At 39.6% G+C, this 16,486-nt stretch overlaps 1 protein-coding gene across 3 annotated transcripts in view; it reads left to right on the top strand.

Annotated features, from left to right (window-relative positions):
* Positions 1–10,210, top strand: part of LOC126284141 (zinc finger CCHC domain-containing protein 17-like) — a 56,539-nt gene extending 46,329 nt beyond the window's left edge. For 2 of the 3 annotated variants that reach the window (XM_049982857.1, XM_049982859.1), the window contains exons 4-7: positions 2,772–2,901; positions 3,023–3,151; positions 8,874–8,957; positions 9,959–10,210. In XM_049982857.1, coding sequence (XP_049838814.1) covers positions 2,772–2,901; positions 3,023–3,151; positions 8,874–8,957; positions 9,959–10,093 — 478 coding nt within the window. In that variant the 3' untranslated portion in view covers positions 10,094–10,210. The remainder of the gene's footprint in view (positions 1–2,771; positions 2,902–3,022; positions 3,152–8,873; positions 8,958–9,958) is intronic. The other variant, XM_049982858.1, reaches the window with a different exon arrangement.
* Positions 10,211–16,486: the final 6,276 nt, after the last annotated feature.

Below are 16,486 nucleotides of genomic sequence, written 5' to 3'. Positions count from 1 at the left end.
TTGGGACTGATGACCTTAGCTGTTTAGTCCCCCTTAAACATCCCAACAACCACCGCCATTATTGATGGAGGGCACCACGAACTTGTAAGTCATTTTCAGACAGGTGTCCAGATACTTCTGATCATATGGTGTGTATATATAGGGTGATTTTTCCACCGTGTACAAACTCTAGGTATTGATCGATGCGTGGATACAGAACAGAAAAGGTTTAATGAACTTATGTCTGTAAATGTATGGTTTCTATGCTGGAGGTCATTTATTCAATCATACTTTGTTACAGAGGCTGTGGGCTACTTGCACTATACTATGCAGTCACAGTTACAGTATGCATGGTTTCCTCCTAGATGATGAACTGGTTCCTCATACATAAAGCGCTAATGCCCTCTCCTGCTGTAGTAACTGGTGATGTGTCCAGTTCACTTTTTTTGCTGACTCACCTTGTAGTTGCTGTGATACAGTGTTTTACACAGTAGTTTTGTATTTGAACCAAGAGCTTGCCAATATTGTGTTTACTTATGGGAAGGCTATGGCAACAGGCAGCAAGGTTGTATCAGGAGACCTATTCCCAGTGACAACCACCGCAGCATTCAATGTTTGCAACAGTGTTTCGTCATTTGAGTCAGGGTTGTTTCAGGAAGCAGGAAATCATGAAGAACGTACCTGAAATGTTTGGACACCAGACTTGGAGGAAAATGTGACTATCACTGTGGAAGGTGACCGCCATGTCAGTACCAGGCAGTTGGCCGGCCGGTACAGGGTAAGCCAGATAACGAAGTGGAACATTCTCCATGAAAATTGTTGCAATCCTTATCACTTACAACATGCACAGGGCTCACTAGCAACAAACTTTTCATATTGGGAACAGTTTTGTCGCTGGTTTCTTCACCAGGCAACCATGATTCTGGGATTTGTGTCATCCAATCATATTCACAGATGAGGCGACCTTTATGTGGAGTGGTATCTTCATCTTTCATAACAGTCATTTGTGGTATAATATCCAGATGACAGCGAATCATCAGCATTGTTCCAGCCAGAATGTGTGGGCCAGTCTTCCTCCCACATTGCCTAACAGGCCGGAAACTGTCGGCGTTTCTTGTGGATGTTTTTGCCTCCAACGCTGGAAGAAGTGCAATTGGTGATTCGAAGGGCTGTGTGGCTGCTACGTGGTATTGCTCCAGTCCATTTCACCGTTAATGTTCGGACACATCTGTAATGTGTCTTCCCTGGTCAGTGGATCAGCGAGGGGGTCCAGTTGCATGGCCTGCTCATTCACCAGATATCAACCCCTGCAATTTCTGGTTATTGGGTCATTTCAAAAGTATCGTGTATGCAGAGCCCGTTCCAGATGTGGAGACACTGGAGCAGCATATTCATGCTGCCTTTGACACTGTTTGGATGCAGCATGGCCAATGTGATTGTGTGAGACAGAGCATGCTACAGTGCGTACACGCATGCATTGAGGAACATGGAAGCCACTTTCAATACATACTATAACAGTGGCTGCATGGAACAATGTGTATTATACCACAGTCTCTATAACAATGTATGATTGACTAAATGGTCTCTAGTGCAGAAATCATGCATTTCCAAGTTCATTAGACCGTTTTTGTTCTGTATCTCCTCATCGATCAATCCCTTGTACATGGTTCTGTATATTTCCATGTGGTAAGCAGTTTTTGCCATACTTCATACCTTAATCACCTGTTGTAGTCTCTCTCCAATTGTTCTCTTTGAATGCTAATGCATTTGTGACTGGTGGTACAGATACCAGTTTTATTTTTTCCTCTCAATTACTACAGAGGAAAATTGCATACAAAATTTTCACTTTTGTGAACGTATTTCTTAAAGTATATAGCCTCTTATGCAGCAGTCTGAATGTGAGTTTTGCTTACTGATTTTCCCTGCTGACACCCTACATTGTCCTGTACTTTATTAGTTTCTGACTGTACATGTTCCACACCAGCATGTTTTCATTTGAACAGTAATAATAACAATAGCAATGTGCTCAATAGATAGTAATGGTTAGTGTTTTATATTTCAGTTTAGTCGCTAATGTTAACCTATCAGAGACAAGTTACTTGTAAAAACTGCCATATCACGTATTAACAGTAAGTGGCTAGATTCTTAAGCAGCTGTCCACTGATATGACCATAAACTTGAACAGTCAGCTGCAGATCAAGCTGTTTAGCACATTTTCAACTACAATATCTGTTTCAGAACCTGTGTGACTCGGATCATCCCCTCTTCTTCCAGCTCGCCCCACAAATATTGATGATGTCCCTTAACTGTGCAAGCAGGGCTGCCCCACGCAAATATTCTTTGCTCCTATAATTCTCTTGGTCTTAAACGCTATTACTCCCCCTCCCCCCTGCCCTCCCTTTCCCCCCATCTATCTATTCACATTTCTTAGCCCTCTGTGTCTACCAGCCTTTTACTTTTGTAAATGAGTAGGTTTGTGTATCCTCCTCTACTATGTTTTCTCAGCAGTTCCTCTTTACCATGTCCCTGCACTGGTTTGCACCTGGGTTGCCTTTCTGTACCTCTACATTCCTTTTCTTTTCTGTCATTATACCTTGTTTCCCGAGCCCTCACTCTTCTGATCCTTTTGCCTCATTCATATTCAAATAAAGTACCTCAATGTGGCAAGTATTCATTCTAATGAGGCTGCAATGCCAGAAAAATGTAATGTGTGTATGTGTGTGTGTTTAGAATAGAAACATATTTTCATGGCTGTTGCATTTTATAAAAGTTTAAACTTATTCTACTACCAGCCAAGACGAACTCAAAAGAAAGTCCTTCGACCCGTCTTCGAGGAGAAAAGTTATTGAACTTGAAGCAGTGTTAAAGACAACGTGTACAAAATGTGGTACTTATGGACATTTAGCAAAAGATTGCTTCAAGGTAAGAACTATTCATAGACTGCTCCAGCAATTTCTTGGCATTCTGCTGCTACAAACAAGTGCATAATTTCTCTCTTAATATTTATATAGTAAATTCTTTAAATATGCATTTAATTTTATAGAGTCCAGATGGGAAAACCTATGAGCTTTTGCCAGATGATGACGATGATGATGTGCCCGGTGTACTTGCTCAGCTAGCTGAAGAGGCACAGAAAACAAAGCATAGTAAGAAAGCAAAGAAAATTAAAAAGGTAACACACTATGAAATCTCTTCAACAATTAATAACACTTACAAGTTGTAGTGTAGAAAAATGCATGTTTAATTTCAATGAAAATGCCAATGCTCTTTCATATTGTCACGCCGAAACCACAGTCAATTCCAAATCAGAAGTCAGGGTCCTCAGTGAAGTACAACACTTACAAGTAACCTGGATGGAGAGTGCAGCTATTTATATAAACATCGAATATTATAGTGTGTTGATGTTTTTTCACAAACATCGAATATTCTAGATATGGTAAATACTAAATAACAAATAATTGTTGACAGTCGGTTTTGAACTGGTGCCCTGCATCACATTAACCAACAATTCTAACCACTCCACCATAATGCATGCACCACAGTCATGGTAGTATATAATGGCTCTCGTAATTGTACTGTATGAAAAATGGTCTCCCCTGCAGTTACTATTCTCTAAGATTCCTAAACACATGCATAACACAGTTTATAGTTCAAAATAACAGTTACATTTATATTATTGTATGTTAAAATCGGTTTAACTAAGGTTCTATGAAGAAACTTGATGCACCAGAATCAGCAATTACAATTCACCATCTACAAGCATATATTTTTCATTGAGGTCTTTAAAGAAAACAACCCCCTTTTCACTTTGTTCGGCCAGTTGAGTCTCTCAAGTTTTCCCCCCCCGTCTCAACAGCATCACTGTTGGCATACAGGTGCCCCAACCACTTGGTTATGGTGAATTTACCATTATTTGCCCAGAAACCAACTGATCTATCTCCTGATTGAAATACCACCATCAATCTCCAAAGTCCAGCAGCAATTTGGACGGTAAAAATGTATCAGCATTTTGTTGCATCATCGTATGTGACTGGAAGGTCTCGTGGTCTAAGGTTTTATCTTGGTTGGCTATTATGTGTATGCCATGCTTGATGGATGTTCTTCTGATATTGAACCCAGCAGCAAAAGAGGTGTGATGTAGTGATGCACAGATATGTTGCAGGGGGTGTATATTTTAAGTTGTGGAGGCCATTATGTGATCTTTAGAGGGGCCTAGGGTTTTAAAGATTTCCTGCACTTAGTATTGATGGAATGAATGGAGTCATGAAGGAAAGTTTTTTGCATTTGTGTGTTGACACAGGCCCTTTGCCTAATATTGCCTATGATCATGTGACACTGTAGTGGAACTTTTGTCTGCTGGGATGGTAATTGTAGTGGTCTGACTTCAGATCACAGATGGCACAGGATTTAGCTGGAATAGGATTTTTTTGAGGTTTCAAAGAAGTTTGTAGGAAAGTTTGCAGGACAGTGTTGGAAATGTAGATCTCCTGACATGCCTGGAGATTATAGTGTTAAGAGGACAGGAGGAGCATTGTTTTGGAATTGGAAATGTTCCGGCATGCTTTAATTCTCACTCTGATGTTTGTGGATCAGTGCATAGTGGTCAGGTAGTGGTTCCAGTTAAGTGTCCAAGTGACTGCGAAGATATCTTCAACTAGGACAGTGATGTAAAATTTAGCTATGGAAACAAAGGTTAGGCCCTTCAATGGAACGTGTGTCAAGAGCTGAGAGGAAGTTGGATGAAAGGTTTGGGTTCAAATTGTTGTTTTTGTACATAATTATAACTTTGATATGGTGAGAAAGCTGGAGGTACACCAAGCCGGTTCTGATTGCTATGGTGGTCCGGAGTGTGAAAGAAAGCACTGTTGATTGCTGTTTGTAATTGTTATAGCAGTCATACACCCACTATACGACCAACATGGCATATGCTGCTTCATGGAGAATTATTCTGTAAATGCCAACACACTAAGTGCTTAATTATTTTCTCTTCTTGTTAGTGAGATATAACTGGAATTGAGGTTTTTCTAGGTAATTTTGCCATGCTATATTAAAACTATGTTGTAGTTCATTGCCATTGTATTGTAGCACTTTGCGTTGGGGTCATTAATTTAAGTCTTCGTCAGTCTCAGTCTCACTCATGCTTCTTGCGCACAGTGTGTCCCTGAATATTACATCTATATTCTCAAGAACATCAAGCCAAAAGTTTTAAGCCCTGCAGGTATTGGCGAAGAATTTGAGAGTATTCGCAAAGAATTTGAGGGAAGGCTGAGGTCCATCAAGGATCTGCTTCAAGTCCACTGCTATTCAATCTGGCCATGAACTTATGTCACAGAGAATCTACAGAAACCAACTCCATGTAAACTTTTATAAGCTGATGACATAGTTCTAATAACAAAAACTGTACTAGAAATTCAATATTATCTTAATGTTTGGTGTACATTGCTAGAACATAGAGGATTTAGAGTAAGTAGGACCAACATAGTATAAGTATTGCAACATATCATGAACAGCCCCCAGTTTGAAACCACAACTTCATGAAGACAATGCCCTCATATCATTAACCGATCATTTCAAGTACCCTGAATCAGTAATAACATCCATAGCTACTGTGTATAAAGACATTGAAAACCTGGGTGGTTAAACTGGAGGTACTAATAGGATTTATCTGCAATGCAAAAATGCCTATTGTCATCTGCATCTCCTATCCCATCAAAGCAGCCATGTGGTCTACAAATTAAGCTGCAACCACTGTGCTGCCTTCTAAGTGTGTATCACAGCTACTAAGCTGTCAGTCCACATGAATGGCCACTGACAAATTGCCACTAAGAGGAAGTTATTGAAATCACCCAGTTGCTGAACATACTGCTCAAGAAGAAGTGATTCACTTCAGCAATTGCTTCACAGCCTGTGCCAGGTGAGAACTCTCCCTACAACAGACCCTTCATTCCCATAACCCCCAAGGCCTCAACCTTCACGAGTCTGATATTCTGGCCCGATGCGCTTGACAGCCTGCTAGAACACATGGGCCCAGATGACAGGTGCCATGCAATGCTCCTAATCCAGAATGAGATGTTCATACTGCAGTGAAGTGAGCACTGATATGAAACTTCCTGGCAGATTAAAACTGTGTGCCGCACTGAGACTCGAGACCTTTGCCTTTCGCGGGCAAGTGCTCTACCATCTGAGCTACCCAAGCACGACTCATGCCCCATCCTCACAGCTTCACTTCTGCCAGTACCTCGTCTCCTACCTTCCAGACTTTACAGAAGCTCTCCTGCAAACCTTGCAGAACTAGCACTCCTGAAAGAAAGGATACTGCGAAGACATGGCTTGGCCACAGCCAGGGGGATGTTTCCAGAATGAGATTTTCACTCTGCAGTGGAGTGTGCTCTGATATGAAACTTCCTGGCAGATTAAAACTGTGTGCCGGACTGAGACTCGAACTCAGGACCTTTGCCTTTCGCAGGGCAAGTGCTCTACCATCTGAGCTACCCAAGCACAACTCATGCCTCGTCCTCACAGCTTCTGTAAAGTTTGGAAGGTGGGAAACAAGGTACTGGCAGAAGTGAAGCTGTGAGGACGGGGCATGAGTCGTGCTTGGGTAGCTCAGATGGCAGAGCACTTGACCATGAAATGAAAGGCAAAGGTCCTGACTGAGTCTCGATCTGTCACACAGTTTTAATCTGCCAGGAAGTTTCAATGCTCCTAATATTTGCAAGAAATGCTGTCACTGTCTCAGTAATAGCCGCAGGCCGTACCACACATTTCAGGTTACTGAAATGTGCAGTCATACTATAAAGTCAGCAGCACTGGGATCCAGACCTCAGTCATGTTTGGCTGCACTTACTTTCACTCCTTGTTTGCAGTGTTCCTTGGCTTCACTTATTGCTGTGTTGATGTTCTTGATTTGGTTTAAACCTGGCCTTGTCATTCTGTCATATTGTCATCTTGTCCTCAGTTGTTTTCTGGAACTCACTGTTTGATGGCCTAGGCTGCTTGGCCAGTGCCTCCTAGTCCTGTCATATTCTGGTTACTATAGTAACTCACTGTCCTCCACCTTCGTATCCCCTTCCCTTCTCCCACTCCAGCACTACAAAGTCATATCTGCCAATGCACCTACAGCCTTTTTCCTTTCTCTGCTTTTCGCCGCTCTCTTTTCTTTCCCTTTCTCTCAGCACAAGGAGTTGACTCTGCATGTAAAAGCCCTGTCCTATCAGCAAGTGGCTGGTTCTGTTGCCTTTGGCCACAGGTTTTCAGTGGCTATTCATATGGACACACAGCTTATTGGTTGTCATGTTGATGTAGAATGCAGCATAGTGGTTGCAGCTTAACTTGTAGATCCCATGATAGCTTTCGGAAGTAGCCCTGGTTTCGATGAGATAGGTGATGCTTATGATTGGACTGGAATTGGTGGTCGTGGTGGGAGGATGTATGGGACAGGTCTTGCATCTAGGTCCAATGATGATGTTTGGTTTGTGGGGGTGGTCATCAGTTCTTGTACACACAGTCCAGTATGATGATGGAAGGATGAGGACAACACAAACACCCAGTCCCCAGGCAGAGAAAATCCTGAACCCAGCCGGGAATCGAACCTGGGACCCCATGATCCAGAGGTAGCAACATTAGCCACTAGGCTGTGGACGCATCTAGGTCTGCTACAGGAATATGAGCAGTGCGGCAAGGGGTTTGGTATGGGAATGAGTAGGGATATTGTGTATGCTCAGTGGGTGGTGGAACACCACTGTGGGAAGTGTAGGAATGATAATGTGGTAAGATTTCCTCATTTCAAGGCATGAAGAGAGGTAGCAAAGAATGTGATTCAGCTGCTACAGTCCTGAGTGGTACTGTGTTGTGAGGTGAATGCTCCTTTGTGGTCAGACCATGGGCCTTTGGGAGGTGGTGGGTGATTGGAGAGATAAAGGACAGGAGATCAGTTTCTGTACAAGTTTGGGAGGGTAATTTTGGTCTATGAAGGCCTCAGTGAGATCCTTGATACATTTCGTGAGGGACTGCTACTCATTACAGATGCTATGGCTATGAGTAGCTAGGTTGTATGGAAGAAACTTCATGATATGGGAACAGTGGCAATGTCCTATTGCTTGGTGGTCAGTAGGTTTGTTATGGACCGAGATACTGATGTAGCTATCTTTGAGGTAGAAGTCAACATAAAAGGTGGCTTTTGGGTTGGGGAGGACCAGATGGGAGAGAAAGTGTTGAGGTTCTGGAGGAATGTGGATAAAGTGTCCTGACACTCAACCCAGAGGTTTTGGATTCTGGGTGGTTGGGAAGGATTTCTCTAAATTGGCATAGAATGGTGCCAAGCAGGGACTTTACTCTGTGTTTACAGTACTTGTATTTTTAAGAGCCTAACCGCTTAATGAAACTTTTATTCAATAATAGTTTGTATTTTTTGTTAACTAGTGTGACAATTCTTCTGTGATATAGTAATACAACCTCTTTCATCACATCATTGATTCCTCCTTAACAACTTGGATATGAATATTCCAATATGAGAACATTGATATTTAGAATTATAAATGGTACTGCAAATTTTGATTTGTCATTCAGCACAACACACCATGCACTTCCAGATACCACTAAATATGTTATATACTGAAATTCTGCCCTATGTAACCATTCCTGATGCAGACTTGCAACTACACTTTGCTATACAATTTGCTCATGCTCGCTCAGATATTAATCAAATCAAAAGAATAACTTTTTCCATGCCTATATAGCACTGCACTTCACTGTGAAGTGTTACAAATGTGGGCAGCTACAATGCTGCTTTTCTGTAGCCCATTGTTGTTGGTCAGTGATACAATTTTCTTACTGTTGCACTAGTATGTTACATTTTTAATGTGATTTTTAACTTATTTTATATTTTTTTGCAGCACAAGAAAAGTAAAAGTCACCACAAGAAATCGAAAAAGTCTAAAAAGAAACGAAAAAATGCAAGTGATACATCTGACAGTGAGGTATAGTAGAACAGTAAATATATCCAATGTTTGGTACTTTTCAACAGTCATTAGAAGAGCTTACATATTTGGTACTCAAAAATATCTAACAGGTCACAATACACAGAGGTTGGAAAGAATGTCTATATCACCTCTCTTATTTCAATTTGGGTGGGTGGATTTGCTCAAATTGTGCCCTTTGGGCATTAGTGGTGAAGTACTTGTTACTCCATTTCCAGGAAAATCAGCAGTAGATCCACGAGTTTACAAATGCCCTGACTGAACAACTGTAGAGTACTATGTGCGCACTTTTGTTTTGTTCTATAGTCCTCAGTCATGAGCCAGTGGGCAAAGTGTGGATGCATAAGTAGTAATCAGCCTTTGTATGTTAAAGTAATAACAGCGAAGCTCCATTGTTGAACTCCTTGTTCCTAAATTTTATATTTTTGTGAGCTCTAATTTTAATATGTGTTATTATATTCCATTGTGCCTGTACCTGTCACCTTATAAGATAACTGGACTCTGTTCAACTAAATACTTAAGACTCCATCACATCTGTTTGTTGGTCTTAACCTCTAACACAAATTGAAATTGACATCATTTGAGTTGGACGTGGAGTGTTTACCTTTGGTTATGTAGGAGAACTATAGAATCAGGATGGTTGGATGGGTATTTGACCCTCAACTCCTTGCCAATACACCTGCTCATCTTGACCAAGCAGAGGAATTGCTTGGTTAAGAAAAAACTGATGACTTTGCAGAATGTTCATAGAAACAATACTAATAAATATGAACTGACTAATGAGGGAAAGTCTTTCATACAAAATACTGAACAAGATTATTTTGATGCATAAAATCTTCCTCATATTATACTCCACAATCCTATTAAATAGTAATTTATTCTGCAAGTAGTTTTGACTGGCTGTCATCATTTGGGATAAGGGGAGCATAATGATGTAATCATATTACACTTTAATATATGTTGTAATTATGTATCTGATTATCCCTACATTTTTTTTCCAGCAGTGTTCTGATAAATCAGCCAGCAGCAGCCCAAATAATGAAAGGAAAATAAAGGGACATCATAGCGAAAAGTCCCACAGAAAGAGAAGCCATTCATTATCTCCAGAAAGTGTTTCCAAGAGGAAGAAACAGTAAAACATTGTACTATTGTAAAAAGATACTGATTTTACCAAAGACAATTTCAGGCAAATGCAACAGTCACCTTTGTATTTCCTTTTATGATTATTAGTAAAAGTGAACTGGAAAAGTCTACTTGTTATGTTTTTAAAAAATCTAAGTGTGAATATCACCAGCTGATGTCCTAATGTGAAATTGCTAATTGAGGTAATCGTACACATCGCACCATCAATCCAAGTGATTCCTTAGTACTAACAGTTTCATTTCTTACTAGTTAAATATGTCCCAATTTCTATTTTTAACACCAAAACTTTTATATGAGCATTTAAAGGAGTTTGAAACCATTTTTCTTGGCGTTTTTCAGTATCAGTCTTGAATGATGATGCAACAAATCTTTTCATTCACACTCAAGAACTCAGGCAACAAGAACATAAAATGTGACACATTAGTGCTTCTGAAGAGCAGCACACAAATTGTTGGAAATAAAGCCAGACCCCTATTTACTTTTGCTTATATTCTTCTTCAAAAATATAAACAAGATTTACATGTAGCTGTTTACTATTGTTACAGTTTGATGCATCAGCCAAAAAGTTACAAGATCACAAAAGTGTCACAAGTAGTATAAGCTATGTTGTTCCTTTGTCAGTGTCCATGGCAGTAAATTCAAATAAACTATTATTATATTCCTTATGTAGCTCATTTTATAACTTGTCAGCGTGGTGAACATTACCAATTGCAACACATAAAGGGTCAGAATCTTCTTGTGACCCAAACATAGTTCCTTGCCCAGAAATGAGTAATAACACTTCCCTCTCCAGTAGTCCATGCTGTACTTGCATGATATTTCAATAGCGTAACTCACAGTCTTCATAATGTGCACCCTGAGGCTGAATCCAATGTGGAACAGGACCATTATTTATGCCTATGTAGGGATAGGTGCTCTGATCTGTCCGCAATGCTCCACGTGCTCCAAGGTCTGTGCTGCTCATAGCAACAACCATACTATATTACAGCTGTAGCTGTTCTGACTGCTGTACACCTTTTAGCTGTTGTCATCTGATGTTCTGTTCTGCCCACAAGTGGTACTGGGCATTCATGGCCAGATAATAATCTGATAGCTGCTCCTAGTGGGTGCAGGCCTCAGACGGAGCATTTGACATGACCTGCTGCAGTAATAGAACAGCGTAGTCCATGGGAAAGCTTAAATGATTGAAGTCAGAAGATTGAACTCGCGGTACAACTTGGGAGGTAGAACAGAATGAGAGATGACAAAATTATTAACTGACAACAGCCAAAAAAGGAAACGCAGAGCAGTCGGAACAGCTACAGCTAGGAAATACTACAGTTGGTGCTAGTAGTACATCGGATGGAGTGCCAGATCATTGATGCTGTGCTTAGCCCCACAGAGGCATAAATACTGGACCCATTCCGCAATGGATTCAGCCTCAGAGCACCTGATGGAGACTGTGTGGATTACCTGCAGAAAACATGATTATCCAACATGACAATGCCTTCACACAAAAGCCTGAAGACCTACAATATCGAAGCATTCAATTGGGGCAGAGGTATGATACACATACATGGTCTAGTTTTATCCAGATAACCTTTTAGCTAATTCTGTTTTTTAGGTCGTTTTTGGAGTTGCCACTACCACTTCTCATGCTTTGATTCAAACTGAAGTATGGAGGAGATCATTTCTGGAATTATCAAGTGGAGAAATCTATGTCCAAACAGTTGGTGAGTCCTTTGAGATATTGCCAGTGTCCTCTTGGACCTTCCAGTCAAATCTCACTAAGCTCATAGATACAGTAGCAAATTTTGTTGTTGTGAGTTGGCTTCAGATCAGCTTTGCCATGGTGCAGGTTTCATTAAGTGCTATTATCTTATTTTTATTGAATGAGCCTGATCTCATGAGGCCTACAAAGTGCTTTTCAGAAAAGTAATTAAAATGACCAAATCAGGGGTCTTACCAAAGAAACCAAAAGGCAACTGGATTTTTTGTAATTTTCTTGTTCTTATAGTACATGTGGTTCAGAATTAAAATATTATTCACCACAAGCAGTCTGATGTAACTCAAATTCTCGAGAAAATAAACTTTGAGGTACTCCAACCATGTTTAAGTCACTACAGCTATAACAATTTTTCGATGAGCTACTGTGCTCTGTGCCTTGTGAGTGGCCAAGGTTTGATTTGCAGATGATGGATATTTTTGAACAAAGTTCCATATTTCACGAAGCGTAAAATACCTACAGACAAAAAGAAAAAAAAATTGTACTGCTCGAGACAGGTAATCACTGGTTTGAATCTTATTTCATTCATTCCCCCCCACGTTCAACTACATACATCAATAACACTCAAAAGAGTCCTATGTGCAGCCCAGGACCAACATAAAGAACAAAGCACATCAAGCCTCATCATGCACTGACAAAAAACAGCTCTTATAAAGATTGTATCAATGTTGGTTTTAGAATTTTTTTCTCTTCTTCTTTCAATGCATAATAGTTGACAATCAGGCAACAAGCTGAATAATGAATGCACAGTGATGCTATGATAAAAATTGGCACGGCGAAACCATGCACTACACACTGACTGCCGCATATCTGATTTGTGCTTGTTGACTATAGTTGTAAAATTTAATATTTTGTGGAGATATTATTCTACATTTGACATGTCGTAAATTTATGCTCTTGATTTTAAAAGACGGGATAGAGTTTTGGCTTAAAGATGCTGCAACAAAATCTTGCATCGAAAGTTCAAAGGTGGTTCATCCGGAAGATGCAGCATTAACCTCAAAGATTTCCTATCTAGACTAACGTTCAAGATGATGCTGTAACAACTTCAGGCTCCATGGTTTCAAGCAGTAAGGTATCTAATGATCAGTAAAGGTGATAAAAAAGAAAACATGACAAATGCCTCAACCATATGCACTGGAAAATCTAGGATGGAATAATGATAATATTATGGAAAGGATAGACTGCAATTCAGCATATAACGGAGATGCTGAGTCGCAGATAGGCTTCCCATAGTATTCTCATTTCCCTGCATGTTATACAGCAAGCTATTTCCAAACATTGCCAGGGTACCTACTAAGATGCACTGACATTTAGAAAGTACACACCCCGATTACAAAGACCAAAAAGAACTTTTTTTTATACATAAGAAAGAACAGCTATTAAAGAAAAGAAAAACAACAACACTGAAGTATATGACCCAAACTGTGGATGAAAAAACTACAGAGACATTGTACTTGGTCATCTATCACATGGCACAAGCGGACAAATTATACATTATCACTGGTAATAAATAAAACAATGTGTAGCAGACATAACACAATGTATGCTCAAATAAAAATCTATAAAGTATCTTTCTACAGTCTACTTTCAAACAACACTGTTTCATGTTGAATTAATGCTGTGGCAGGCTATATCAAACAGGAATTAGCTTATTGCTTTCACAGAAATTCATCTTGCAAATGATGGACTGATGACACTGGACTGGCCATCTTGCTGATAACATTATGATAACCACGTAAACATTCATTTGAAGATAATTTGCTTTTGCTTATGTGTGCATCACTGCCAACTGACACTACTGCAAAATAAATTTTTAACATGATAAACAATTGGTTTGAAATATACCATCTTGATTGGAACGATATTATCAATATTTGTACAGATTGGTCAAAGGCTGATAAAACAGCAGGAGCAGTATCACTGAGAAAAAGTAAAGTGTCAAACTGTCATTCCAGCCATTTCATAAACACGCACTCACAATAAAGATGCCACCAAATCTAAAACTGTTTTGAAGATTATGGAAGTAGACACAAAACATTACTGTTCAACAACAAGTTTACATGGTTACCTCAGGGTAAGACCTTAACAAAATTCTTTAAACTCAGAGCTAAATTACAAGCTTTTATGAATGAAATCTCTTTTAAATTAAAAGACCATTTGAGTGATGTAACTTGGTTGTTCAGACTGGCTTTTTTGGCAGATATCTTTGGAAAAATTGAATTAAAATTATCTTTACAACGAAAAGAGATAATAGTTTTCAATACTAACAACTGTGTTAAAAAAAATAGATTTTTGGATAGCATTGGAAGAGAGAACTAGAAAGCTTTTTAACAGTGTGTTCTTTGGTGAGGCAGCAGAATTACCAAATGAAACATTTGAAGGATTGGTCCAGTGTCTCCATGATATGTATCATATTTTGAGAGGCATTTTCCTGAAGAGCAGGATAAAAAGACGGAGAATGAATTCATGGGTTCAGAATCCTTTAGTACAATCCAGAAAATATGTCAAATGAATCCTTGTTACAAATGGCATCAGATTCAAGCATGGACTAACTGTTTAAAACAGTATCACTTGTGGATCTTTAAACTTCCTGGCAGATTAAAACTGTGTGCCGGACCGAGGCTCGAACTCAGGACCTTTGCCTTTCGCGGGCAAGTGCTCTACCAACTGAGCTACCCAAGCACGACTCACGCTCCTTTCTCACAGCTGTACTTCTGCCAGTACCTCGTCTCCTACCTTCCAAACTTTACAGAAGCTGTGAGGACGGGACGTGAGTCGTGCTTGGGTAGCTCAGTTGGTAGAGCACTTGCCCGCGAAAGGCAAAGGTCCTGAGTTTGAGTCTCAGTCCGGCACACAGTTTTAATCTGCCGGGAAGTTTCATATCAGCACACACTCCGCTGCAGAGTGAAAATCTCATTCTGATCACTTGTGGATGTTTATCATGAACCCTGCACCAAAAATCTACAACTTCCCACACAGGCTGAGACTGTTCTCATGTTCCCAACAACTTAAATGTGAGAAACTGGATTCTCAGCATATGCAAGACAAAATCCTGCAACAGACTGGAAGCTGAATTTGACATGTGCCTTCAGCTCTCCTCTATGAAGCCTGACATTGGACAGAAATAGAAACAGCTTCATGCCTCTCATTAAATGGGAACAATTTTATCAATTTACAGTGTAATCAATACACAGTATTTTGTTTATTGCATTATTGTGTGTTTATTATTATGTAGCGGAAGTCAGTTTGTATAATATACCTACTATTGTATGTTTTTCATTGAATAATTATAATCGAAGGATTAATACAAAACTTAAGTCTTGCTTACTTTAGGGCTATGTCAAATGTTTCAAAAAGGTTCCATTGCCAAAAATGTTTGAAGTGCTGTGACCCACTTCATTAAAATTTAAAATTTATGAAATGTATTCTGATTAACACATTTATCATTTTTATGAAAATTCAATACTTAACACACAAAATTCATAATTAATGATGTTTCTAACATTTGTTTTAAAATAAGAAATATTACAAATCAGTTTTTTTCATCTTAATATATTTTACAGAGGAAATACTGACAAAAGATTCAACTTAGAAACAAAGTTTGCATTTGCCAATCAAACCCAGGCTGCCCAACTGGCAGGCGAACTTTCTACCATAGAGCCATGTGGCCCATCAGAATCATCATCCTAGATCTGTGAATTGAGGAAAGTCAGGAAATTTGAAGGCAGATTTTCTTGAGAATTTTTGAAGAACTGCATTGAGCAGCTTTGGCCAATTAATAGTTACTCCTGAAGTTCAAATACCATAAATATAAAAAATAACAAACATCTGATTGCTGTGTGGTCTCCTTGTTGAGACCTGTTCTCATCCGTCCCTGTCACACTTTTCATAGCATGCTGTGTACCAAGTGATTCAGTAGTTACAGACACTTTCTTAACAAAGATACCACTCACTGCATCATTGAATTGGCTAAGCCACTGTCATGAGTTGTGCCTGGATACCTCAGTTGCTACGATCAAACAATGGCAAACCCAGGATGGAATAATGAGAATACTATGAAAAGTCTATTATGAGCATCTTTTTAGCGATTGTTGCGGGACTCGGCTGCTCGATAGAGGATGTCTAATTAAACACATTTCAGCCGTCGATTGTCAACCTTATTTTATTGGGCATCAAGTTTCAGCATTTTACTAAGTCATTTGGTCACAGTAGCAGGTAGATATCTACTAATACCAGTGTTGCAAGCTCCCATTTTGATCAGTAGATTATTCATACACGTTGGTCAGGAACCTGAAGATGGTGCAGTAAAACGTTGAAACTGGTTGCCTAATAAGATAAGGTTGACAATTGGACAGCTGAAAGGTTTAATTTGACATACTATGAAAAGGATAGTTGCTACCATATAGCGAAGATGCTGATTCACAGATAGGCACAACAAAAAGATTGTCCAATAAAGCTTTCAACCAAACAGGCTTTCACCAGAATTAAGACAAAACACACACACACACACACACACACACACACACACACACACACATATATATATATAAATGCAACTCTCTCTCTCTCACCACACACACTATGACAAGAGACAGTTGCCATGGCCATGCTGCAGTGC

Source organism: Schistocerca gregaria, chromosome 8, assembly GCF_023897955.1.
Source record: "Schistocerca gregaria isolate iqSchGreg1 chromosome 8, iqSchGreg1.2, whole genome shotgun sequence".
NCBI lineage: Eukaryota > Metazoa > Arthropoda > Insecta > Orthoptera > Acrididae > Schistocerca > Schistocerca gregaria.
The sequence above is the reverse complement of the archived record's forward strand: the minus strand, read 5'-3'. Positions and strand labels throughout refer to the sequence as shown.